This window comes from Rhea americana, unplaced genomic scaffold (genome assembly GCF_003343005.1).
Source record: "Rhea americana isolate MKP2758 unplaced genomic scaffold, rheAme1 scaffold_27, whole genome shotgun sequence".
Taxonomy (NCBI): Eukaryota; Metazoa; Chordata; class Aves; order Rheiformes; family Rheidae; genus Rhea; species Rhea americana.
In genome coordinates, this window is record NW_028186390.1 from 3,097,058 (window position 1) to 3,123,134 (window position 26,077).

General features: G+C 41.0%; 2 protein-coding genes across 3 annotated transcripts in view; both read left to right on the top strand.

Moving 5' to 3' along the window:
• The window catches only part of RAB3B (RAB3B, member RAS oncogene family), a 61,199-nt gene extending 43,762 nt beyond the window's left edge, over positions 1-17,437 (top strand). For both annotated transcript variants that reach the window (XM_085308044.1, XM_085308043.1), the window contains exons 3-5: positions 4,145-4,263; positions 13,411-13,535; positions 17,014-17,437. In XM_085308044.1, coding sequence (XP_085164170.1) covers positions 4,145-4,263; positions 13,411-13,535; positions 17,014-17,201 — 432 coding nt within the window. In that variant the 3' untranslated portion in view covers positions 17,202-17,437. The remainder of the gene's footprint in view (positions 1-4,144; positions 4,264-13,410; positions 13,536-17,013) is intronic.
• Positions 17,438-22,623: 5,186 nt separating this feature from the next.
• The window catches only part of NRDC (nardilysin convertase), a 30,224-nt gene continuing 26,770 nt past the window's right edge, over positions 22,624-26,077 (top strand). The window contains exon 1 of the mRNA XM_085308038.1: positions 22,624-23,039. Coding sequence (XP_085164164.1) covers positions 22,708-23,039 — 332 coding nt within the window. The 5' untranslated portion in view covers positions 22,624-22,707. The remainder of the gene's footprint in view (positions 23,040-26,077) is intronic.

The following is a 26,077-nucleotide window of genomic DNA, read 5'->3' on the forward strand; positions in this document are numbered from 1 at the left end:
TTAGCAACTTCCTTGCATAGATTAGGTACACAGCAGCAGTGGATTGATGCATATGCATTTTGTAATTGTTGCCAACCACCTGGGCAGCAGATGACTCTCTTAATATATTATCTTTCTTTTTTCTTTTTTTTTTTTTGAAAAAAATCCTTTAAAAAACTAAAAGGTTTATTTCTCAGCGTGTTTGTTATATATGCTGCTAGAGAAGTCATGGTGCTGAGGGAATTAAGCCTGGTACAGATGAGAAGTTTGGGTGATGCTTTATTTTAAACAAAGAATCTGTGGCTGGAAATGTTTACTAGGAAAACATCAGTAGGAATTCTGATTTTCAGACCTGCAGCAAAGAGCATCCAATGTGATTTAAAAACTCCAGTAGGTTTCCTGTGCAAGTACCTTGCTGTTTTTGTTGAGACAGACAAATGAGCAATAACAAAAAGCTTGTTGTGCTAATGTTATCAGTGTTTAAGTGATGGATGTTGTGAGTAGAGGGCATCTGCACACCGGCTAAAGCATTTAGGTCTTTACTCTTTCCTTGTAATGACCGCTGAATGCTAAACTGCCCAATTTTTGTTTCAACCAACCAACATTTTTTCTTCTTCTTTTTTTTAATTGTTTGTATCAATAGCACATAAGCTATGAAAGGACAGACTTGTTAGCATAATAGTGTAAAGATACCTTGCAGAGGCCTTTCTGTGCTTGGTTATAACCAAGCTAGCTAATTCCTTGTCAGGGACAGCCAAGCAGGCTTCTGGATGCTGCAGGCTCAGGCTGTTCTTCCTAGACATTTGGCTAGACTGTTAATTAGAGCTACACTGGGTTTGTGCTGATCCTTGCCTGTACCCCATCTATTGCTTCTCTTGTCTTTTAATGAGTTTGTGTTCTGCCTGGAAATMCTGCAAACAACTTGGAGGGGCTAAAAAAAAATGATGCAGATTTTTTTTTTCCCCTTATCTCCTTCATTAGATAATTATCCTACACAGCCTAGCTACCTGAAGGTTCGTGGTGTTTTAAAGTGATATAAGGGCAGTTATTGTAAGTGCTGAAGAAATAAAACTCAGATACAGCAGTTTATTTTCTTTCATTTATGTTGAAAAAAAGCTGCATTGAGGGAGGGGAGGATTTCCATAGAAGCTAGCATAAAACTTGGTATGAGTCAGAGGAAAATTAAGCCATGTTAGAACTGTCTAAGGAGCTAATATAACCTGAGGGAAAAAAATAATTTCCAAGTGATTATTACAAAGATTCAAATGGATTTGGAAAAATATGATTAAAAACCTTTAAGAGGAGATAACATGCTTTATATCTGTAYAGTAAAACAAAGCTAGGAATCTATCAGTGTCTCACATGAAGATGCATCATGCATCTCTGCACTGGTCCGCACAACTACAAGTGCAAGGTTATGAAGAAACATTACATACTGTGAAATATAGGATGCTTTTCTCTTGCCTTTTTCCCTCTCCTCCACTTTTTTTTTTTTTTTTTAAGCCTGAGAAGACAGGCACACAAGTGTACATTAATGAATGTGCAAGTTGCCTTCCTCGCCAGAGGAGTGCTCTGCCCATGAGAGAACAAGCTCTGGGCACCGAACATGTGCAGCCCCTTGGACTTCATTTGTACTACTTGTATTGGTCCCCTTCTACCACCCATTTGCATGGGGTTCGCCAGCAGAGCATAAAAATAACAAATTGTGGAATTACTGAATTTCACAATTTTCAGGAAGTACAAACTACCAAAGTTTCCTTTGACACAGATGAACCCTGTGGACTGAATCCAGTTTCTGACTGAGACTGTACCAGCGTGGGCTTTGGCAGCCATCCTGAGATCCCCTTGGGGCTGCAGATCCATTCAGGCTTTCCAGGACAGCCCGGACGTACATCCCCAGAGCTAACACCTTGCTCTGAGCTTTTGCTGAATTTAGTCTTTCCAAATTATTCTATGTTTAGCTAGACAATGTTTCTTGTGGTTGCTTAATGTGTGATGAGTCTCAAATGCAGAACAGGACTAGGAAATGAGATTTAGGGAGCTAGGATAGCATGGGAATGCAGGTGTGAAACAATAGCTTTGTGAACATGAGCATTAAAGAAGCCTGACTTTCTYTGAATTTGTGCCACTTTAGTGGTTGTAGTATCTGACAAAATATTAGTACTGATTTAGGTCCTTTTTYTTCCCCTAAGGAGGCATGAAGAAAGCCTCTCTGCTGTGGAGTCTCTGGTGTGTTAAAAAAAATAAGCAGTTGCACTTTTTTTAAACCCAGCTAGGGTGTTTTTCAGATCTCTCTTCTCCACTTTGCCAGCTATTTTCAGGGAATATGTAAGAGCATATTTTTGAGATCATTTCCTCTTAGGCAAACTTGATCAAAAGTCATTAGCAGGTTCAAAAGTTATAACGGGTGCACACACACGTGCACATGTGGAGACAAATGATAAGCCTCATTTCCTCAGGAAATCAGGCTGTAATGAAGCAACTGTCATGTCTCTCTGAATAAACAGACTGATAACGTGGTTAATGACACCTACCCCGCTTTAAGAATTACAGTCAGGACCTTGGTGGCACAGTTGGTTTAGTTGTTTAGCTGCTAAGTGAAGTTGTGTGCCTGTGAGTAAGGGCTAGCCGTTAGATGGGTGTCACCCAGGCAGGAAGGGTGATGGGTGCCCTGGCTCCGGGTGCAGTCCGCCTTGCTCTGGCACTTCTAGTCAGAAGCAGAAAGGAAAAGAGAGAACCGTTTCTTGGCCAGCAGACCACCCTGTCTTGCGAAAAATGCGTAACTTTTAGGGAAAAATCCCTTCTCTTTCCAGATGTGTTGCAGAGAAACAGGTATCAGAACAGATAGCAGAATATCCTTCTGCATAATGTCTCCACTGGGAAATTCACTTGGTGTTAGAGCTGTGGATATGCTCAGGGCAGTGTAATAAGCAGAGCCCTTTAAGCAAGGAGCTTATTTACAAGCATTTTCCTCCCACAGGGAGCCTCTGTGATATGCTGGTGCAGAACAACCAGTGATCATTAATGTTTCCCCTTTCATGGGCTGGCTTGCATGTGCCCTGGAAGGGCCAGGGATGTTTTGCATGAAGCAAAGCAAGGCTGCAGGTATGGGAACTAAGGAAAGTAGAATTTTAAAGCTGAGTGCAGTCTCCCACTTGTTGCACTGTTTGCATTTCCCCTGCACTGTGATCTGCTGTGTCAGACCAGAACCTGAGCCTACAGCTCTGAAAGATGCTCTAACTATTCTCTCTCTGTTGTTTATTGAAGCTATGTGAGTGATAAGTTCTTTTAGAGGACTTACTTTCCTTTTAGAAAAAAAGAAACTTTCTTAAACACATTTTAAACGAGCAGCAGTAAATACTTTCAAARTGTGGGTTTTGGAGGTCTAACCACCATTTATCTCAGAACTTCTCACCTGTAAGAGCAACCGTAGTAATCAATATCTTGTGCTGAGCGTGCACTGTGAAGATACGGCTTTTTGCCTCCCCACAGCTATTTCACATACTTGCTATTTGCTGAAAGGTGGATGCTGAAATGGTGTTTGCTGAAATGATAGCTATCTCCAAAATGAGAGAGATTTTAGGCATATGACTTCTGTCCCTGGTTCCTAGGGCAGATCTAGAAGGAATGGCCAATGCTAGAGGGTTGCTGATCCACTTTAAATTCATATTCTAGGATAATTTTCATTGCATCAAGTCCTGAATTTTATCTCTAACTTCAGGTAAGAACTGAGCCATCTACAGCTTCCATGTCAAGGATCAGTCTCTGTCCCTGGCACTAACCTGCAATGCACAAATGTCTTTTGCCTGATATGATCCTGGACTGTTTTCCATTGCCTTTGCTTAGAAGTGTCAGCTTTCAGTGAACTCTACTAACATTTTATTGTTGCATTGAGGTTGAGGCAGAAAAGAGCAATTAAAGGCTTGACATCTTTGATTAACTTTTTAATTTTACATGTGTCAAAGCACATTTAAAAGATCACAGTTGGTGCAAAAGCCCAATTAATGCTAAGATGTAAGTAGAGCTTATTTCAGTGGGAGTAAATGAAAAATTTTAAGCATMTAATAATAAAAGGTGGTTGCCTAATTTCATATGTAGGACCTAACTACAGCTGCAGTTTCAAAGAATTGGGGTCTCAAAGCCTAAATACTCTTGTTTCTTCCAGGATACAGCTGGACAAGAGAGATACAGGACCATCACTACAGCGTATTACCGCGGAGCCATGGGCTTCATCCTCATGTATGACATCACCAGTGAAGACTCGTTCAATGCAGTGCAGGACTGGTAAGAAATAAGTCGTTACTGTTCTTAGGTTTGTTTGTATTTTGGTCAATTGTCTCTTCACAGTTTCTTTTTGAGAACATCTCACATTCCACCCTTTGCACTACTATACGTTCCCATATTCCTTGCTGCCTAAACTCTGGGTTCTGGGTTAAAAAAAAATGTTTTTAAGGTTTTCCTTAGAAAAAGTTGCACAGTTTCACTACCTTTTTTTTGCGGGGGAGGGGACTTCATAATTGTAATATAGCAGCATAGTATAGTAGTTGTTACTTTTAAAGGTAACATTATTTAAAGGTAAATTTATTATTCATCCTCCAATGCATGATTTAGGCTTATTGAGGTTTCTGCCTGTGCTGCTAAAGCAATCCAATTTAACAATGATTGTTCAAGTCAAACCTCATTTAAAATCTAATAGGGATAAATCTTTCCAAAGTGCCTTGTCCTGTGTTGAGAATTGATTTTTAGCACTTAAAAGTATAGACAAATGGAACAGTATCTCACCTAGCTTCAGCCAATTAAAAAAACTAAACTTGGCCAACTTACAACTTAGCAAACTTTACAACTTACGTAGTTTAAAATAGTTTTAGTTATAATAAGGAGGAAAAGCAAGATCTAGGACAGAAAGCAAGCATGCCCCTTGGAAGGGGCCTATCTGTTATCACTGACTATATAGAGAGCCTAAACAACTAAGTGCTCAGTGTGAAATAATGGGGTGGGAGATGAGAAGAGGGCTATTATATGGGAATGGGGACTTACCCCCCCAAACTTTCCTGTGAGACAGACAGATTCTCAGCTGTTCTAAGCTCCATTGGYTCCACTAATTTCAGTACAAATACAGAAAACAGAAAATGGCCTCTGGACTTCCTGAGGACAAAAAGCTAGGAAATATTTTGATTTAGAATTAGAAAAGAATGGGACCAGATCAATCACTTTAAGAGCTCAATAACTGTATCAAAGCTGTAACAGGGCATTGGTACTGAGGCTTGTTTCTTCCACATTTTGGTGTGCACTCTCGCATCCTCGCTTGGAGGCTCCCCTTGGAGCCCATGCCACTTGTCTCCTTCCTCCAGAAAAAACATCCCATCTTACCCCAATCTCTGATCTGATTTTGGAAGCAGAGCTGGGCCAGACCTTTTTCCTACTCCCTCTCTCTGCCTTCTGGAAAAGTGTGTGTACAGAGCAGGAGAGTAGAGGTCTTTCCAGAGGAGCCAGAGCACGTGTAGCCACAGGCAGTGCTGGCAGTCCCCATGGAGGCAGCTGATGCGAGGTGTTCCCTCAGGGGATTCAGTGTGGTACCCGGGGTGGAAGTGTCGGAGCTGCTGGCACAAGGTAGCAGCTGCTGGCACAGCACCAGCGAACAGAAAGCTGGACCTGATCCTGCCATGGCATGCTCTTGAAGAGGCACTGGGACTCCTACCACCCGTCACTCCAGCTCTGAATAGACTCTCTGGGCCAGAAAGTGCCCCTTGTTTTATTCAAGGGCCCTGGTATAAAGAACTATCGAAGAAACTGGATCATTTGTCTCTTGCTTTTATGTGAAGGTCCAGAACACCCTCTGGCATTGGAACAATGGTCCTTGTTATGGCTACCATCTTGTTAGGGGAAACTTAGGAGATACCACGCAGGAAACACGGGGTGTGGGGAGGCAGGGGGAAGGCTATGTTTATCCTCCGATGAAGTACCTCAGTGACTCCCCCTCAAACATTACCCTGTTGCTTTATACTGCAGATAGGTTTGATCAGCGCGCAAAGAAAACCAATGCAGCGGTTAAWGGAATCTCCTAAGTCTGATAGATTGATTTACAGTGATCTCAGTGGCCTGCCTGGAGCATGTGACAGCAGCATGTAGGTGACTTTTAAAATTCTTTTACCTAACTCAGATCAGAAGGATCCTCTCCTGGAAAGCATGCTAGTCATGGCACTGGCTCTCAGAATGAAGCTCCATCTGACTTTTGCATTGAATACTTTTTCCATGTATGCTGATGTAGGTTGTAACTCAGAAAACACRAGAACATGATCTGTTGTTGGCCGTCTTCCAAGGCTGCCCAGTATTAGTTCTAGCTGTCCATTCAAACAGGGAATGATGATCATCACATCTAAAGACRTGGTCTCCATTTTTACTTCATTTCTAGTATCATGACAGCGTGCAGCAGAAGGTGAACCACGACAGTTCTTGAGCTGTCCTTCAGCAGCTAATGATAGAGGAATRTATTTTTCCTTTCTAGAAACACCCAAAGGTTTTGCCAAAACCTGGTCCCTCCACATGGTACCCTCTCCTCCAAGCTCAAGTGGAGTCACTATTCTTTTAATTGCATGTGCCTGCAAAGGGATTTTTCCCTAAGAGCTAGGGGACAATAAATTTCACTAAACTATGAATATTTTTAGCTTGGTTTCATGAGGAGACAAGATATATAATATCACACTGTTCATCTAATTGTCTGTCTGTCTATTAGTTCCTCTCCAATAACTAGGTTTACTAGCCTAACAAAATTTAGGAAAGGACCRAAAGTCTCAAAGATAGCTTCAAACATTTGGTGAAAATTTGTGACTGGTGTCTAAAAGGAGCACTCTTGCATAGAGAAAAATAAAGAAAATTCAGCTGTTAYCCTTTGCGGCTAACAGTGGCCAGCTGACCACTATTATGTCTGCTGGCCAGCCAGTCAGCAAACACATGGGGTTGCAGTGGTATCAAAACAAGGAATGATGAAGGGCTTGGGAGAGGTGGTTCATGGAAATTTTGGGAGGAAGAAGATTCTGGCTTAACTATAAAAAAAATTTTTTTGTTGATGAATTTTACAAATGCAGATCATTAACATGCTGTCTCCATCAGAGAAGAGCTCCTTTCAATTTTTTTTCTCTAAATTTTATGCCATTTGTAAGTACTGCTCTTAAAAGCAGTTGACTTTACCTGTCTTCAGAAATGAATGCAAAATACAGGGGCAGAGACAACTTAGGGCTGTTGGCTTTGTGCCCATTATTTCTAAAAATCAGTCAACGTGTAGGGGATATTTGGCTTGCATTTTATCAAATCCAAATTTAACACAGATTTATCTTATGTGCCTCTAACTTTCAAACTGTTTTTGTTCTATGTGCTTTGCCATRTTTTCCAAAATCTAATACAATGAAGATAAGATAATGAGTCACACTGATTTGTTTGAAGTGTATATAGGCATAAAAGATTAATATGGTGTTTCCTCAGATCTTTTGGAAAAGCATAGCTCAGACAAATGTCAACCTTTTTAAAYACATGCAACATTTCTGTTAAATATGCCAAATTTCAATCTATAAGCCACTCTGTTTTAAAGTTTGCAGGGGTGACCTTTAACCTGAAACTTTATATCAGAAATGGTCTAACATCAGTTCTGCCGTAGGCCGTGGTGCAAGAGTGTAGGAATAAGGAAAGGTCAGCTTTGTGTATTTAACTTCATGTCTTCCTTTGCAACGGGGGCTGCATGAATGTCTGTGCTAAGAGGAACTTGTCAGCCAAAGGACAGAGGTGAACCATCACAGTTGATTTTTACTTGATGTGTCGGGAATCCTTTTGACCATCAATTTTAGGATTCTGAGCCCAAATAACCCAGCGGGGCAGATATAATGGGCCTGTGGTAGCCCATTTCCTGCCTTTCTGAAACTCATCTACAGGAGGTGAGATAATGAGTCTGGCTATGCCAGCACAGCTGTGTCAGCAGAGTCCTCTAGTGGGTGATGCACGTGAGAGATGCTTTTTTCCTGTTCTGCAAAGCTGTTTTCTGTACTTCCAAAGGGACAAGAAATGTGAAAAAAAGCTTTTGTTTTTTATTGACATAGCTATATCAGCCCCTGACATTTGCAAGCATAGCAACATGTCTGGGTTTTTTTGACCATTACAGTTATGTTGCAAAAAACATTATAATAGATCTGCTCCTCAGTCAAGAAACGTACCCTCTTGGAAAATAACAGTGTCTACTACTTGAGCCTAACAAAAGCTCCTTTAGCTCAGAGCCTTCATCTCCGTTAGCCTAGTCCTTTCTTCAAGTCAAGGGTACCAGTGCATTTAATGATAAACAGGGAGGCTTAGTGCTCTTGCAGTGCTTCTGTTCAGTGTTTGAGACACGATRGAGCAGCAGCAATTGTGATGCATCCTTTCTCTCAAGTGTCATGTTAGTCTGTTTTTTTTTTTCAGTGGCTAGGTACAGTAAATAAAGAAAGAATACCGTTAAGTTAAACATTTATCATAAATGCAGCATGATGCAACAGATTGGCTGTCATTTGAGACACTGAGAATAAATCAGAAGTACTCAAAGAGYTGTTTACGAGCTGACATGAATTAAATCCAGTAAGGAAACTGTTAATCTTCCTGATAATTTCTGATTGTTTTAAAAATGGCATGTGTGGATTTCAGTGTTTTTCTGCCATAAAAAGTTTCAGTAAGCTACTGATGAGACCAGTATAGTGAGCTACAGAGTGAAGCCAGCTAAATGTCCTTAAAAAATGAAAATATATTTCCGTAAAAAGAAAAAAAAAAAACTGAACAAATGCTAAATGTTTTTAAATTGAGTGACACAATTTCATCTGATTCATGTTAATTTCTTTCTATGGAATCTGATGAATATTTTTGGAAATAATGAGGATAAAAGATTTAAGCTTTTGTAAGGAAAAAGAGCTTATTTTTCAAGGATCTTTACATTCAGATATTTTCAGTGCAAACATATAAAAAGGATAGTTAACTGGGTTGCCCACGTCCCTGCATATTTAATAGTCTTTGACTATTCAACCAATAGTCTTAATAGTATGAGACAGACATGTAAAAAAGTTGGAATTAATATTTTGAAACTGTATTTATATGGAATTTGGAATGAAATAAAAAAAGAATGCTATGCYCTCAGGTTGAGGGAACAGATATTGTAATAGGTCTTTTCTAAACTTTCCTCAGGTTTTCTTTATGCACCATCTTAAGTTGATTTAATTAAGTGTATTTCCAAGCTAACCTGGGGCAAGTTAATGGATAAGCATGGTTTCATCGTATTTTGCCTCAACATATATTTATTAAAACCCAAAAGTTTATTTTAAACCTCTGCACTATCTCACCTGCCATGTGATCAAGGGGCTGGGATCACTAAGCAAATACAGCCAAACTTGGGAGAATGTGTCAAAAGAATCATCAGCAAGCCAAATACAAAGTGGTACCCCTTCCTTTCGGCCGCTGGCCATCCCAGTCCCTTCCCCTTGGCTGATAAGAATTTCCCACGAGGGCATAATTCCTAGCTCCTAAAATTGCACCCGTTCACAGAACCTCATGATGATTCAAGTTGGTGAACGGCAGTCATCTGCATGTTTTACAGTAGGGCATTCTCCAGGTTAAGGCACGTTCCTTCTTGCTGGTGTCCTGCCTGTGGCAGTTCAGTGATTCAGGTTTCGAAGATGCTGTGTAAGCAGCCTGTCAATGTGAGCATCAGCCCATCTCACTGCTTTCTCTTGTACCGTCTGTTCCCACAGAGTTCCCTACAGAAAACAAGCTAAAAGCATGAACAAACTCCTGAACCAGAGCCGTAGCACTCCAAGTAAGCTTTCACCCATAACAAATGCTTTTCTTCCATTGAGCTCCTAGGGGGGGAGCAGAGATATCAAAATTCATAATTATCCTGGAATTTCAGGACTGCAGTCCACACAAAGCCGACTCCCTGCTGGTRAAGGGAGTTTTCTTCCTGACCCCTCTAGCATCTTAAAGCTTATATCCTTTCTTTAGCTCAGAAACTCTCCAAGACTGTGTTCAGTAGCCTTGCTATTCTCCAAGCATTTCATCGAGCTCCAATGTCTGCTCTAAAACTGCCACCAGTGTGTATGGTGTGCCTTACCTCTTATCTCTGGCTCGTGCAAATGTGACTGTATGGCTCTGGCCATACCTGTCCATTTGGGAAATGAGAGTATCTTCCATACTGGTCCTTTCTTGGGTGATCTTTCTACCAAACCCTTCTTATGAGTGGACATCCTTGTTTGYTTTCCATCACTCTGAAAATATTTAAGCTAAACCAATTAAAGGTACTTCTTTCATGAGTACCTGTAAATTAGGAATTTAGACAATTTCCTTGGATAGTCTGTAAACCTGAGATACAGTCTTTCTATCATTCGCATGGATCACCCCAATTCATGACGGTTATCTTAAAGCAGCTGAGAAAGTTTAATGCATTTGRCAATATTTAGGATGTGGCCTGCTTTCTTGCTCTTTCACTGGGGAAGATATAACAGATCTGACATATTCTCCTTACCCCAATGTGTCAAGAGTACTGTCAGGTCATTTTGGAAGAAAAGGCATAAATAGGAAAAAAAATAAATAAATAAAATAAAAAAGATTTTACCTGGTGTTTGAAAAAAAAAAACTTCTTATTTTGGTTGACTAACAAGATGCCTTCCCTGTAAGGTGAGTGAGAGCGTTAAATGAGCTTTATGGCTTTTAGGCCAGTTTCTAGATTTTCTCATAGGCTCCTTTGGTTGCTAATATATGACCCTGGCTTGACAGTTTTCTGTGTAGATAAATTAGTGTTTTACACCTCATTTGAAATTGTAATAAAACTGAAGTAAACTCAGAATKTGATACTGTGAAGTAAATAGGAAACATTTTGGCAATTCTGCTTTGGACAATCAAGGCAATTTCATAGAAGGGAAAGAAAAAATGGTTAAATTGAACTTAGATTTAAGTAACAGCRGAGTTCACAAATAATTAGTTGTATTTATTTTAAGGTGAATCTATAAATTAGGTTGTTGATACATTCATGTAACTGTGAACCTGAGACTATTTTCTCCCGAGCACGAAGCAATAATATCGTGCTTCATCATAAATTTGTGGAATTCAGCACAAATAGGAGATGACATTGTTATCGTGTCACAGAAATACAGATATTTTTTCCAGTGTTCGTATTATACTACTCTGACAGTTATTGAAACATCTCAGTTACACAAGCTTCTTTTTCTTCTTTTTCTTCTTTTTTTTCCTTCCATTTGTCTTTCCTGGAAATTTATTGCTATTCTTTTTGAACAGGGATAAACTTTTAGACATTCTGCTTTATTAAGGACTTATTATTATTATTCCCAATACTAAGTGTAAATGGCAGTGTTCTGGGAGGGAGGGTTTTCACTAGCTTGTTCAAAACAGCTGAGGAGAAGGAKGAGGTTCTGTGGGAGATCTTGGTGCTTTTTGCATGTATTCTGTGAAGACAGCTAAGATTTGGCAGCATGTCCTCGTATGACCCCCCTCAGTGCTGAAAAAATGTTACCTGAAGAGAGGAAGCGGGTCAGAACAGGAGCCTGACTGTAGGTGTTTGAATTCAACCCAGTGAGACTTTTTTACCGTTGCCTATAGAGGGAGAGTGGGAAGATTTCACCTCCATGGGCTTTCTGTCCATTTTTAAGGTCACCTGCTTCTGTGATGAGCCTTGAGAAACTCCACTGTGGAATTTCTCAATATGATCACTGACTCATAGTAGCTCTTGTAAGTGTAGTCTGCATGGGGGCACTCAAAAAGGTGAAAGTGGAGGAGCCAAAATTGCAGTTGGAGTGAGTGCTTTTCTAGAAAGTTTAAGTTTCACCGCACAAAATCCTTTTTTATGTTTGCATTTTGTGGTGTGAGGTTGGGCTTGTGCAGTGGGCTTGGTTTAGGCTTGTGTTCACCACTGAAAAGCACATGTGCTTCTTCAAGGCAATTTGTACAGTGAAACGACCCCCTGTTTCACAGATACCATAGCGTAATGTGACCAGCTGCTTTATATGGCAAAGGCAAGTAAGCAACTCAAAACTAATTAAAAATTATTATTAGTGGATCAGAGCTAGAGTCTGCTCCTAATTCAAAAGTGAAGGTATTGTTTGTTGTTAGCGGAGTTCAAGCAAACTTATCAGGAGTAAAAATCTGAGGGGAATCCTTTCTCTTCATCCCTGAAACTAGGATGTCCTATATGGAGTTGTAGGGACAAAGAATGGACTGGAGCAGTGTTTGGAGGAGGGGTGGAAAAGGACTGGGTAGACGGTTCTTGGCAGAACAGTCTAATTGCCTTTGGGAAGGCAGGAGTCTTGAAAGGCAGAATTGGAAGACAAAATAGCTTGGGCCAGCCTGAAAAATGGGTGACAATGACTGCTACCAAGCTAGCACTGTCCTACTGCTAGCTGTGTGACACCTCACTGAGGTTGGTGGGAAGAGACTGGCCCCGTGGGATAAATGGAAAAGAAACTCCTCAATTTTGTTGTAGAAAATCTATAGAAAGGCCAGGTGCCAAATATGAGGCCGAGTGTCTTGGGCTCCACAGCCAGCTCCACTCCAGTGACAGCACCTGAGTCACAGAGAGCAGTAGAGGTYCTCCTTGGTACTGCTTACACCCCGTGTGCTTGATAACTCCGACACTGATGTTAGCATTTGTCAGATATTTGCTGTCTGYTGGCATCTTAGTTTTCTGCCTTATTTATCACTTGATCTAGCTGTGTCTGTTAGTTCACAAAACGTTACCTTGCACATGTTTCTTCCCAAGTTGGTAAATCTGTTTCCCTTTAGCAATTGTTTCCATGTTTTTAGGCAATTTTCAGTCTCCATAGCAGTTTTCTGTTCAAGCAAAGATGATTTGGTGTTTCCATMTATGTTTGACTCTCAATATACAATTTCTTATAGCAAAATATACATTTTCTTAGTAAAACTCTGCAGCAGATTTGTTACAGCAAACAACCATCTTTTTGCCCACTCTAAATTGTTGTTGTTATATACTTCACAAAAAATTGTAAATCTAGTATGTATTGTATAAAGACCAAATCCTTAAGAGGTATAATTGATTGTAGTGCCTCTGACAGATTACAGCTGTAGGAGAATGAACTTTATAAGAATGCTTTTCCCCCCTTAGACCTTAAAAAAAGAATTGAGTTCAGCTTTTTGTCTGGTTTCCAAGATCTTTAAAACATTTGAGTCTTAAGAAGGAACTTTATTGTTGCACAAAGTTAAGGCGTAATGAAATAGAATGGCACTATAAATTACACTGGTGGCATTCTTGCTTTATGTGAAAGGCTGGCCATTTATTTTTTAATATACCTGTCTTTGGGTGTGCATGTTGTGTTTATTGGTATTTGTTTTCATACTTAATATATGATTGTCTTTTGGCACTACTGATGGAGAGTGACCATCTTTCTTGTCCTGCTGTAGGGCCACACAAATCAAGACTTACTCTTGGGACAATGCACAAGTGATCCTGGTTGGAAACAAATGTGACATGGAGGATGAAAGAATTGTCCCTTTGGAGAAAGGGAAACATCTGGCTGATCAGCTAGGTACATGTAAATTTTTTTTCCCTTCCTCTCTTCTTTATAAGGTGTTCCTTTTAATTTGTACAGCAAAAAGTTCTTCCATCAGAAATAACTCAATAATGGCATCACTACTAAGAAGATTAATATATATTCTAGCTAGACACTTTACATTGCTTCTTGTACCATCTTCTTGTAGTGTTGTTGTAGCTGTAATGCTAATGTCTGAGGATGTAAGAAAGATAAAGTTTGTTTGGAGTGAATAGCTTTATTTTAGCTTAACTGAAGGAAAAGATAAAAAGTTTTCATGAACATAGTCTTGTCTCYAGACCTCTAAGGTACCATTTAGTCATTTTTAGAATGCAAAGTTGCTTTCATGGAAGAAAAAAATGCTGCAACTGTTTAATAAAACAGAAAGCTTATAAATGGTTCTTTAGAGCTGAGTAAAATATATATTAAAACTATGCTAGGCTTCCCTATCCAGGTAGAGTAATGCCATTACCTTATTGATATGAGATAGAAGGAGCAAAATGTTTTCATTGAGAGGAAATTGGGTTTGCAGTGAAGATTTTAGAATAAACAGCAAGACATAGGATTCCAATTTCTCATTTATTTATCACTCTTTTGTTATGTATCAAAGCATATGTTAGCTTTTTAATATGAAATCATGGCTTCTGTATTAAGCTTTAACTATATTGTCTCCATCTCTTTTAAGAATTCGCAGCTACAAGGAAGTCTTGTTAAAATTGACTTCAGTTAAGAGTGAAGACCCTTACAGTGACCATATGACAATATTTATTTAGTTTTTTAAGAGTAGCGATTCTTAGCAGACTTYGAGGAATCACCATAATCCCCAAATTTATAAAATCCCATACTGTCTTCAATTCTTAAGTCAATAACTGGAGGGAGCATAATGTATTGTTAAAATGGGAGTTGTGGAGTCCCAGTATACACTATATACATTGGTATAGTTTAAAGTATGACCTTGATCAAATCACCAGTTATGGCTAAACCTATAGAATATGAGTATTCACCAGATGTTGTTTGTATTAAGGGAAGGTTTAGAAACCCTATTTAGAGACCAGGAGAAAGAATGCTAGGGACTTTTATGGTATGAACTAAAAGATGTCTTTGTTCCAAAGAGATAAGAGCAAAAGGGTCCCATTCCTGACTGGGGCTTCGAGATTCTGTCATGATAAACCAATAATGAGGAAATACTGATACTAAAAACTTTCATTTCCCATTATTATTATTGTAATAATAATCCTTTACATATAAGACTAGTACAGTAAATAAGGACATAGTTAAATTGCGAAGTCTTTTATGGGCTGTTTTTCAAATATCAGAATTTGATTTCTTCTTGAAAATATGAATAAACTAGGTTCCTGTTTTGTAAAATCTCAAAAAAAAAACAGTTGTGGAATGCATGTGTACTCATATATTTTACAGGAGTAATTTAACTGTTAGTGATTGAAAATTTGTCCAGAATCATATAGCAACATTTTACTGGAGCTGCTACTCTTATCTAGACTCATGATGTTTTTCTTCCTCCTCCTCCCCCCCCCCCAAATCATTCATCCTGTTGTTTAAATATGGCATCTAGAATCTGAATCTTTTGTGTGGGACACTTCAAAATTTTMTGCCCTTTCATCATAGCATTTCACATAAAGTTTATAATACGTTTCTCTAACTTTGTGTAGTGGTACTAAAATTGTTGGGGATATGATATTTGATCAGTGTTTGATTGAAGAGAAGCATTTACATTGCTTACTCTAATGCAGTTATCTTATTTTTTAGGTATGCAGAGAATTCAGGGTCAGACCTTTTTAATGTTTTCAGGATAACAATTTTGGTCTGACAGTAGGAACACTTGACTATGAGCCTTCTAGGAAATCCTGAAGAATATATTCCATCCCATGACTCCTTTCCATTTTAAAATGTTAAGTTTTCAAGTCTAGTTAAAAAAATATTACTGGTCTGAATGTGAACTAAACCAAAACAACTTCAGTCACAGCAAAAGCTAAACAGATGCTGGACTGATACATTTCTTAGTTCTGCTATCTGACTTCTTGTGCCTTTTACGTGCATTCCTAATCACCATCAAAGATAGCAAAGAGGCTAGACAGAACACTTCTCTGGTACATGACAGCAGTTCTTATTTAGTAATAAGGCAAACATTTGCATTATCATTTTATATGTTATCTCATGATTTTTAAAAAGCGATAGAATAGGATAGATGTGTATTTGTTATCTCACACAGAGCCATGATTACATCTAACAGCAATGATAGACTAATCGGTTAAAAATACTTCTCTTTTCCCTGGTTTATGTCAGAATCAAAGAAAACTGATGCAGTGCAGAGTGCTCCCAAAGTGAATCACAATAGAATACAGCTTATTTCAAAATAAACTCTCTGTATGGTACTTGAGTTCTTGCAGTTGGCAATAAAATAGCTGGTGGAACAGAAGCAACAGCAGTTTAAATGATGGTTGATCTTTGAGGCCCTTGGGGATRGAAAGATTAAGAACTGTGTGGGCCGAAACAGCACAGGTAATGCTTCACAGTTCAGYGCGCTGCTGCTGGCAGAGGCAAAGCTCCTCTCGGAGGGATTTGAGCCCCTCTGTGAGAGGGAGGCTGCTGCTGTGTAACACTGGGTGTCAGCTRGAGGCAGCAGGCAACAGCCCTTATGTCATCCACACCTTGGTGCAACTCCAGCCTTGCTGCTTTCTGGTCAAAAGGGTCAGTGCTTGGGTGTCCATATTCCGTAGACAGCCTCTAGCTGCAGTCTGCATACTGGAGACTGAAATCACTCTGGAGGAGGCGAACATTTGTAATTCAGCAGTGCTGAAAGGCTGTTGTCAGAATTGGTGCCCTGTCATGATACGTGCTGTAGAAGTAGTTATCATTGAAGAGTTTTCCATCTAAACAAAGAAAGGATGGGGAAAACACAGACCCAAAGAAGCAAAGCATTTTGCCCACAGGCACAGAAGCTGGTCAGCAGAAGGAATACAGTCAAGATCATCTGATTCACAGTCCTATGTTTTTCTTCCTGATCTTTACTGTTACCAGACAGCAGTGATGGTTCTTAGTGTACACCTGGCGTGGTCTGGTAAGGGCCCGTAGAGCACAGGAAGGCCTCTCCACACATACAGCGTAGTTATTCAGTGTCATCCTGCAACTGCAGCACAAGGAATTCTTCACTGATAGAAGTGGGAGAATTTGACCYCTTGTCCTGGGTTTATTCAGATCTGTAATGTCTGCAGAAGTATTTACCAAAGTTATGGTAAAGATCCATTTCTGCCTTTGACCCCTATTGAGGCTTGACAGATTTTAGAAGCATTTCTGTTCAGTATTCTGAGGTTGTGAGAATCAACTGAGCTTAAGAATTGTCTGATGTCTTGCTTCCTTGGAAGGTTTTCTTAAGATGAGATTTGAAAAAATTGGTATTTTAAAAATTATCTCCRTATCATCAGTTTGTATTGACTTTTTGGTCTTTTTCTCGCAGGTTTTGATTATTTTGAAGCCAGTGCCAAAGAAAACATCAACGTAAGACAGGTGTTTGAGCGTCTTGTGGATATAATCTGTGAAAAGATGTCAGAAAGTTTAGAATCCGACTCTTCCAGGGGCACTTCTGGAAGGAGCATGCGACTCACAGACAACCCACCCCCTTTGCAGCAGAACTGCTCCTGTTAGTAACCGTTCTCTGAGAAATGTCCCTCTCCTTTCCTGATTAAATTTTCTCTTTTCATTTGTGGTGGTGCTTTATCATGTAGTGCAAAGGCAGAAGTCTCTGTTATAGGAAACTGGTATGTATGTTTAATGTCCCAGAGTGCTTAATATTATATATTTCTTCCTCCAATAATTTAACAAAATTCTGAATAAATATTGTAAGTGCATCTAGTGTTAATGTGTGAATTATGTTGAAGAAGAATTGTATAGTGTTGCAAATGTTATTTCCACAGAAAATATTGCATTTTTAATTATAAATTCTTTTACTGCAGAAAGAGCTTTACTTCAACAAGAGCAAGAAACACAAGAGTGTTGCTCTGTTCAGCACCTTGCTATGCCTCATCCTTTGTTTCTAGAGCGACAAGAGCTGATTATCTGGCAGCTTTTCCCCTGTATCTTGCAGTTTTTAGTTTTGTAGGTTAGGACTTGCCCTCTGCCACTCTCTAATCAACAGCTTGATGGTGGATATATTGCAGGATGAAGGAAATGAGGAAGTGGCTGTCACATGCTTCGTTGGAGGTAAAATCTGCCTGTAAAACTTGGACTAGCAGTATCTCAAATCAAAATATCTAGAGCCAAAATGTGAGCAGTAGTAAATACTATCACTCTCAACCAGAAGCACTGAGGAACTATCAATTATAACACCTTTTTTATTTAACATTTTATCATAGAGTAGTACCTTAGAGGGTTCTTCTTGGAGGATCAGACTTCACTGTGCCCAGGTTTTGTACAAACAGAGATAGCTCTTCTCTAGAGAACTAATTAGTTAAATAATAAAAATCCATCTCCAAAAAAAAACTTTACCGTTTCAGTCAGGCTACTACAAAACATGCATTTGGAAGGACTTTTGGTTATTGCAAGGGACGAAAATTACTGATTTGATTGTGAGGCTTAGTATATTTCTGCAGCACACTACAGTACCTAGGGGAACAAGCACGTTACAACAGGAGGAAGAACCATAGGTCATACGTAATGGGAGAGCRTAAGGATATAAGCTCCCTTGCAAAACTTGTTGCATATCATCCCTTCAGGAGAGCTGCTTGAGCAAGCATGTGTTGAAAGGTACCTTTTTGCACTAAGACTTGGAATTCAGCAGAAATCTGTGCAAAATTGATACTATTTTTTCTCTTTTAATAAATCAGATCAGGGAGTTTGGTTGTTAGATTATATTAGTTTGTCAATTAGGAAACTTTTGACAACAGTGTACCTGTGTCTTACAGCAACTCGGGGAAGAAGGAGGAGACAGACAGGAGACTCCAACCCAAGGTGAGAGACCCAAGAGTGAGCATGCAAGGCATGGAAGTTCAAAGCTTTATTTGGCCTCATTGCGACAGGGACTTGCTGCTCTTTTGTATATAATCAGTTAAATATCACCTGGAAAGACAGAAAGCGAGGAACAGATTCAGAAGCCCCCAGACAGTGCTCACTTGAAATGGGGAGGATGCAGCCTGAAGCTTTTCTAATAATTTGAGTATTTCATCCAAGGTAGTAGAAGAGATTCAGCAAGACGTTTCATGAACGTGAGACTAAAGCTTAAGTCACGTGAGTGAGGCAGAGTTGAGGCTTTGACTTCTGGGTTAACTGTTGTTCTGGAATGGGAGTTGCATCCTTTTTTTTTTTTCTTTAAATACTTTTGCTTCATCTTGATGTGAATCAAAATCATTCTGATGCACAGAAAGTAACACAACAGATAATTCATGCCAGCTGGTTCCAGGGAAAGATCATCCTTCCCATGTGCCTTCCTCAGTTCCTTAGTGGTATGGACCAGGGGATCCCTCCTGGGGTCATCCTAAGGCTATGCCTGCCCGGCTCTCTTTTGAGTCACAGAGAGGAACATGTGTAATGATGCTAATTCTTCTGGTTTTGAATTCAATCACAAGATTATAACTTAAAAAAAAAGGAAGATGTGATTATAAAAACTAAAGTGGAAAATGACAAAAACGAGTAAAAGAGCAATAGACATCATTTCATAGTTAATCAATGGRTATATTTTTGTTCTTTTCAAGGAGGGATAATTTTTGCACAATATAACATACTTTCAGACTTCAAAAAAATCTCTAAAATTAAGACTGTTGTATACAAATTAAGGCTGTTGTATACTGTTGTGTGAAGAACTCAATGCGTGTTAACCTCTGAAATACACGGAGATGTTACTTCTGCAGATCTGTGAAGTTGCATAGACTGCATGCCTTTGCTTATGATCATACAGTTCCAAACAGTGACTGCAAAATGCACCTGTAAGTGTAGATCAGGTGGATACTGGGAGACGTTTGCTGTCTTTAGGTGCAAATTTGAGAAGAGTTCTACAGCTTTATTTCAGGCCTGTGAACTCATCTGGCTGAAGAGACTTTCTGGTGTCAGAAAGTGGAGTCGAGTATCTGCCCACTGCACTATAATTTACAGGATCATGAYATCCGCAAATGCTTTTGTAATTTTGTTCTGTCATGTCTCAAGTGTAATAGCTTAAAAAAAAATCTGGAGAAKAATCTGACCACATTGATGTAATTTGAATTCATTGTGCTGAAGGAGTGATCCCTTTGCAACAGAGTTTGTTTGTATGTTGCTTTCAGAAGTCTTTACTGTGACCTATTTTGGGTGTTTATGATCTAGTACTGAAAATGAAGTTTGTGCAGTGCTAGAAATGTGCTTATTGTATTTATACCCCTGAAGCTGCAAAATAAAGAGAARTGTAGTCACTGAATGTGGCCAAAGAGCTTGCATGAGCTGTATTACTAACATCAGCCAATCTTTTGGATGGGTAAGAGCTCTTAGAAAGTGCTCTTAAAGTAGATCAAATTACTTGGACTTTTTTGGCAGTAGAATGGTCTTTGAGTCCAGCAATCAAGAATCAGTATAAAGATTTAACAGAAGGTTATTTTGACCCATAAACATGCAGTGTTGGGTTTCAGTTGTAGCAGAAGTGGGTTTTAGGAAAACTCRTGTACCTTGCAAGAAGGAATAACTTCTGCAGTAGGGAGTGGTAATTGAACTGTGATGGGATAATGGGAGTACAGGAGCCCTCATCAGTGCAAATAATGATTTTGCAGCTCAGCGACTAGATAATAAAAGAAAAAAACTGCTTCAGAATAAATGAAATTTCGATTCTTTTGTTTTACTTGCTTTTTCTACCTTCTTCCCCTTTTCTACCCAATGTAATTGTGGTCCGCTCTCAAAGTGTCCCAGTCAAATGAGATGAAATTTTTTCTTCTTTAAGAATACAGCTGTATTCCAGCAAGCTGAGACAGGTAGAATTGTTCTTTACAGCATAGCCTAGGAAGAACCTCCATGGCAGAATGCTCTGAAGTGAAAAAGATACTTAGAAATTCTCATCTGCCCTACAYTGTGTACGTGGAGAAATCTACTATTGGAAGCAGGAATCCTGCAGGGTTTATTTTGAATGAAAAAAATCATTGCAYGCAATCACTTCTATCAAATACACAAGCATCTTTATGGAGAGATATTTGGCACCTCCTTATCTTATGTTTGCATTAAAAGGAGGAAATGAATAGAGAGGAAGCCTTTGCTTCCTATGTCTTGAGTACTATACAGATGATTTCAATATCATCAATAAATCCATCACAAGAGGTACAAATATTAACTTATAAAAGGTAATGGCAAAATGTGAGACAAGAATTTAGCGAGAAATAACAGACATGMTTGCACAAACATCTTCAAGAAAGACACAAAAGAGGGGAAAAAAAAGAAAAAAGACTGAGCCTTCCATTTGACAGTGGCCCAGGAAGGTACTGTTAATAATGATACAAAAAGTATAGTTACTGGATGAAAAAGAAAGGAGCACTAGACTGCGAAAAGACAGACAGCTGATTGCTCTTGACATGTTCTCTATGTTACTTGCAGAATYGCCTACAGCCCTGAGGCACAGTTTTGAAGGAAAAGCTGTACGGTAAAGTAAGCTTTGGGTTAGAGATGGCTCTCGGCTTCCATCTCGTGGAGAAATTAAGCAGGAAAATGCTGGYAGAAGCTCGCTAAAAAGAAAGAAAAAAAAAAGAAAAAACCTTCCTTGTATCTCTCAGAGAGACCCTCTCATTTGTATTAGCCTCTGACCCCTCAACTTTGTTTTCAGCATCTCTCTTGCAGTCAATGTAGACYTAAGACACACACACAAAATAACTACCAGCGCTGACAAGACTAGCAGAAATTTGAATCAATGTGGAACAGTGCAAAATAGACGTCATGATAAATGCAAGGGCAAAAAAAAGAAAAAAGAAAAATCCAATTTATCACCCAWAAGCTCCAGAGCTTGCACAGGCAGCTTCAAAGAGGTGCCTGAGAGACAACCAAAAGCAGTATTCCTGGTGTCAGCGGCTACGATCTGCTACACCATCTGCACTTTCACACAGAAAAAGCAAGATTCACAAACTGGAAAAATGGAGGAAAATTTTTTTCAGTAAACTGGAAGAATGAGGCCATGGTAAGAATACTGAATATCACAATCCCGACTCTGCTTTAGAGCCATTAAGGAGAGCCCAAACTTTAAGCTAATGTGACCGTGGAGTAAGAAACAAGAAGCCCACAGTGAGCATGTAGCAGCCAAGAGACCCGCCTGTAACACAGGCTGCTGAAACACAACTCCAAAGTTTATTCCAGTTCTTTTAAACGTTGAATTAACACCAACTGACAGGCAGTTCTGCTACCAAATCAACAGCGAGATCAGGCGTTTTACGCCCTAAAGGATGGGCACGGTTTGGCGAGGCTCATTCCATCCGCTTGGCATCTGGCTTCCTGACAGGTGCTGCCGGCGCGCCTGCCCCACGCTGCGCGCCGCCGCCCGTTCGCCCGCGCCCCACGCCCGGCCCGGCAGCGGGGCCGGACTTGGCTGAAGAACCCGGCGGGAAGGACCAACCGGCCGCACCGCACACGGCCACAACATGGCGCCCAGCGCCGCGGCGCACCGCCCTCTTCGTGGGGCAGGGCGCGCCAGCTTAGTGCTGCTTGATTGGATCGCCATAGCTGAGCGACAGCTCCTTGGACCAATAGCTGAAGGACACTGAGGGAGCAGGCCGGCCTCCCACACCGGCTCTTGGACTAATCCAACACAAGAGCGGGGGAAGATCTACTACAACAGATAGGCCTAAATGTCGGATCAGGGAGGTACAGAGAGGAGCCCCAGAGCTCTGTCTCTATTCTTATCCCTTTCTATCCTCAGCCTGATTTCCGAAAGGGRCTGCTCTTCTTCCTCTCATCTCTCCCCACTAATGGTTCCTCCCCACCCGCCCACGCCACAGCATCCTTTCTACCAATCGGAGCCCGCCCGGCCAAGCTCTGGCCGAGGATTGGCTGGCGTGCCCCACGTGGCGCCGCGGCGAGCGCTGACTGGTGCGGGCGGGGAGGTACCGGCGCGCGTCACCGTTCCTTCCTCGTGCGGCGGAAGCTGCGCAGGCGGCGGCGGCCGGGAAGGGAGGGGGGAAGCGGCCGCCGCCGGACCCGGTGCGGTGGCGGCGCGCGGCGCATGCGCAGGCTCGCGGCCGCCTTCGCGCGCAGCGGGCGAGTAACGTGCGTGGGGGCGGGGCGGGCCCGCAGCGCGGCCGGGCGCAGCCAGCCGGTGCCCGCCGCCGCCGCCATCGCCATGCCCGGCAGGAACAAGGCGGCGGCCGGCTGCAGCTGCCCGGAGCTGCCGGCGGGGCAGCAGCAGCCGCCGGCGGAGGGCGGCCGCGACGCCAGAGGCCGCTCGCCTCAGCAGCGGGACGCGGAGGCCGAGGAGGAGCGCGGCGACCGCGGGCCCGGCGCCAACCTCGGCGACCCCGACATCGTCAAGTCGCCCAGCGACCCCAAGCAGTACCGGTGAGGGAGGCGGCKGCGCGGCCGGGCCGCGCCCGTTGGCCGGGGCGGGGGCGGCCCTGGCGGGGGCGTCGCTGCGGAGAGGGCCCGGCTCGGTAACCGGGGGGATCGCGGCCTCTCTGCGCTCCTGAGGCGCGGGGGAGCGGGGGCGGTTTCCCGGTTAAAACGAGCGGTCCGGTTTGCACGGAGCGGGGGGCTCGGGGCTTAAAAACCCACGCACAGGCGTGCTTGTACTAAGACCCCGCTTCGATACTCCCTCCGCTCTGGGTGCAGGGATATATCTTAAATCGTTAGCTTGCAGCCCTCTCCAGGTAACCCGCTTCTGAAATGCGCTTCTGCAGCGTGAAATGCAGTTGAACTGGTATTTCAGACCACGTGCCGGCTTTTTTTTTTTTTTTTTTTCCTTCCTTTTTTTAAATGAAGGCTGTTACTCTTCCTATTTTAGATGAGTCTTAAAGTTTTCACTGAAACGTGTCCATGAGTTGAGACAAAAATTACTTGTATGCTGTCAGATTACCTGCATTTTCAGTTTTATACTTTACCAGTAACATTGCTGAAAGCGCAGAGAAGTGTTGGCTTTCCTAAGCGCAGCCCAGAGTGGCAGAGAGTTTACGGCCTTCACTGGGGAACTGCTGGTGAGCTCGAACTCCTTGAATGATGTCAAGCAGTCATTCTTGAAGGGATTTTATGATAGCTTTTTCTGTTAGGCAGAAGATTATTCAGCCTATATATATGTGTGTACATATACGTGTGTGTGTATACATATATATATATAYACACRCACACACACACACATATATATATGTGAAATCTTTATTCTTCATGATATTTGATCTGTGCAGCCAGTGAGCAGTCTCCCTAAGCCTAAATCCTGGGCTGAATTCTGGATTTGCAGTGACATTGGTTGACAGTGAAATTCCCTGCTGGCTGCATGAAGAGGACTGCCCCTGTTGGCTTAGGAAAAAAAATTACTTTCTTCTTTGTTGTCCTACTTCCTTGCTGCATCTTCATAGTTTCTGTCTGCCTGTCCTGCTTCTGTTCATACTCATGCTACTTTGCAGGAGGCTTGTCTGCCTGTCAAGTTCTTTATAGAGATTCTCCCAGCTCTAGGAAACTCCTACCTTTACTACCTGGAGCAGGACATGATGCTTGGGGAGTCTATTGAAAACAATGTTACCGACTATCTTTTCTGAGGCTTAGGAACTGCCTCAGTATGTTGCGACTTGGAGAGTGTGTTTGCTTATAACTTAGAATAAACTAAGATCAGAATCTTTCAGAAATCCTGCTTTCCATGCTTAACATGTTCAGTTTAAAATAAATGGTTTTTGGCTTCCTGTTTGATTTCTATGGATGGCAAGTAAGCCTTGCACAAAACACACACAAATACAATGTTGCCATTAGGAAGGAGAGTTTCACTGTTGCTAAAACTAAAGCATACCCCTGTCAACTAGCTATATTCCAAATCTTCCAAGCAAGTTTAAAGGCAAGTGATCTGGTGATGCATATTGCATGCATTCTCTCCCCTCTGTCCACACATGGTGATGTACGCTGAAGACCATTTACAGGGGTCTTAATTTGTACTTTTGGTGTCATCAATCTTAAAATACAATGTTTTCCACCAAATTATCCTCTGATTTGATGATCAGAATATTTGAGAGAAGAGCTGATGGAGGCTGTGCAGAATGCATTTTCAAAAGTGAGTTTGTTGGGACAAAGGTTGTCGTCATAATCAGTTGTTTCTGTTCATGATATTGCTGTGTGTCAGAGATAAAACTGATTAGTTACCTTAACTGAGTTTTCTTTCCCAAAAGGTATGTTTTCTTTAAATTCGTCCCTGTCTTGGAATTTCATGGGCTTGTATTGTTTGCTTTTTGGTAATTTGGGAAACTAAAACTCCTTTTAAGTGTTTACCACACACTGATATATATTTCAATATTTATTTAATTAGTTATCACTGACATAAGGAAATAATTTGATGCCAGAACAATCCTGTTTAAACCTATCCATGATGTTTAAGAATTTGAATTTTATTTAGTTTTATTTATTTATCTCAATACCAGTGTACTACTGCTAAAAAAAAAAACTGGACTATATCTACTTCTGTCTGTATTCAGTGATTGCATTTTTCTTACTGTGTTTTGCGTACTACTTGGTTCCTCTGTATTGATTACACTTGTCCTTTTCCATTGGACGGAAACATGGAAAAAGTAAAGAACACTTATGTCAGTTGGTGCCTCTACTCAGTATAACCTAAACTGTTCTAGATTCTCCTTAACTGAAATCTGATAGCCTACAACAGCTGTTTAATTCAAATGTTGCCTTGCATCTGGGAGCTGTCTTTCTGTTGTTAATATGCAACACCCACAAGCCTAAGGATGAGTAATGAAAAATTGAAATAATCTGTTTGGTTAGTATAATGGAGCTATGTGGCAAGGATAAACAAGAGCTACTGGATACAGCTGGTTGAACCTTTATGGAAACCTTTCTGGAAGAACAGCACTGTTCTGTTCTCTGCCCTCCACAACTGCATATTGATCACTGGGAAGTGAATATTCCTCGCGGGGCATGAAAAGCTGAAGGCGACAGCTGTCTACAGAGGCAAGGACGATGTGCTGGAAGATGTGCTGCAGCGATGTTGACTGCGCCGTCTGGGGCTCTTGCTTTGAGTTCTCCAGAGGCTGAAGCACCATGGAGTGACAGTACAGTACATCTGTTCTTAGGATTCCTGTTATGTGTTCAGATGAGATGCAGCTACTTGATGAAAAATATATATATGTTGCAAATGCACTTAGCTATTCCAAACTTTCAGAATGTGTGGATGATTAACTTTGGACCCAGATTTTTTTATATCAGATCTAGTTACTATCTGTAGCTCCAGCAGTTAGTTATAGTAGTCCCTGCAAATTATACACTGTGTACTATAGTTAATTTAACAAAAATAATGCAATTATGCTTTCACTTCGTTGGATCAGGTTTGTGCTGATCAGTAGTCTTGCAGCACAAATCAGGTATTAATGATCGTGACAGTTTAGGCCAGAGTA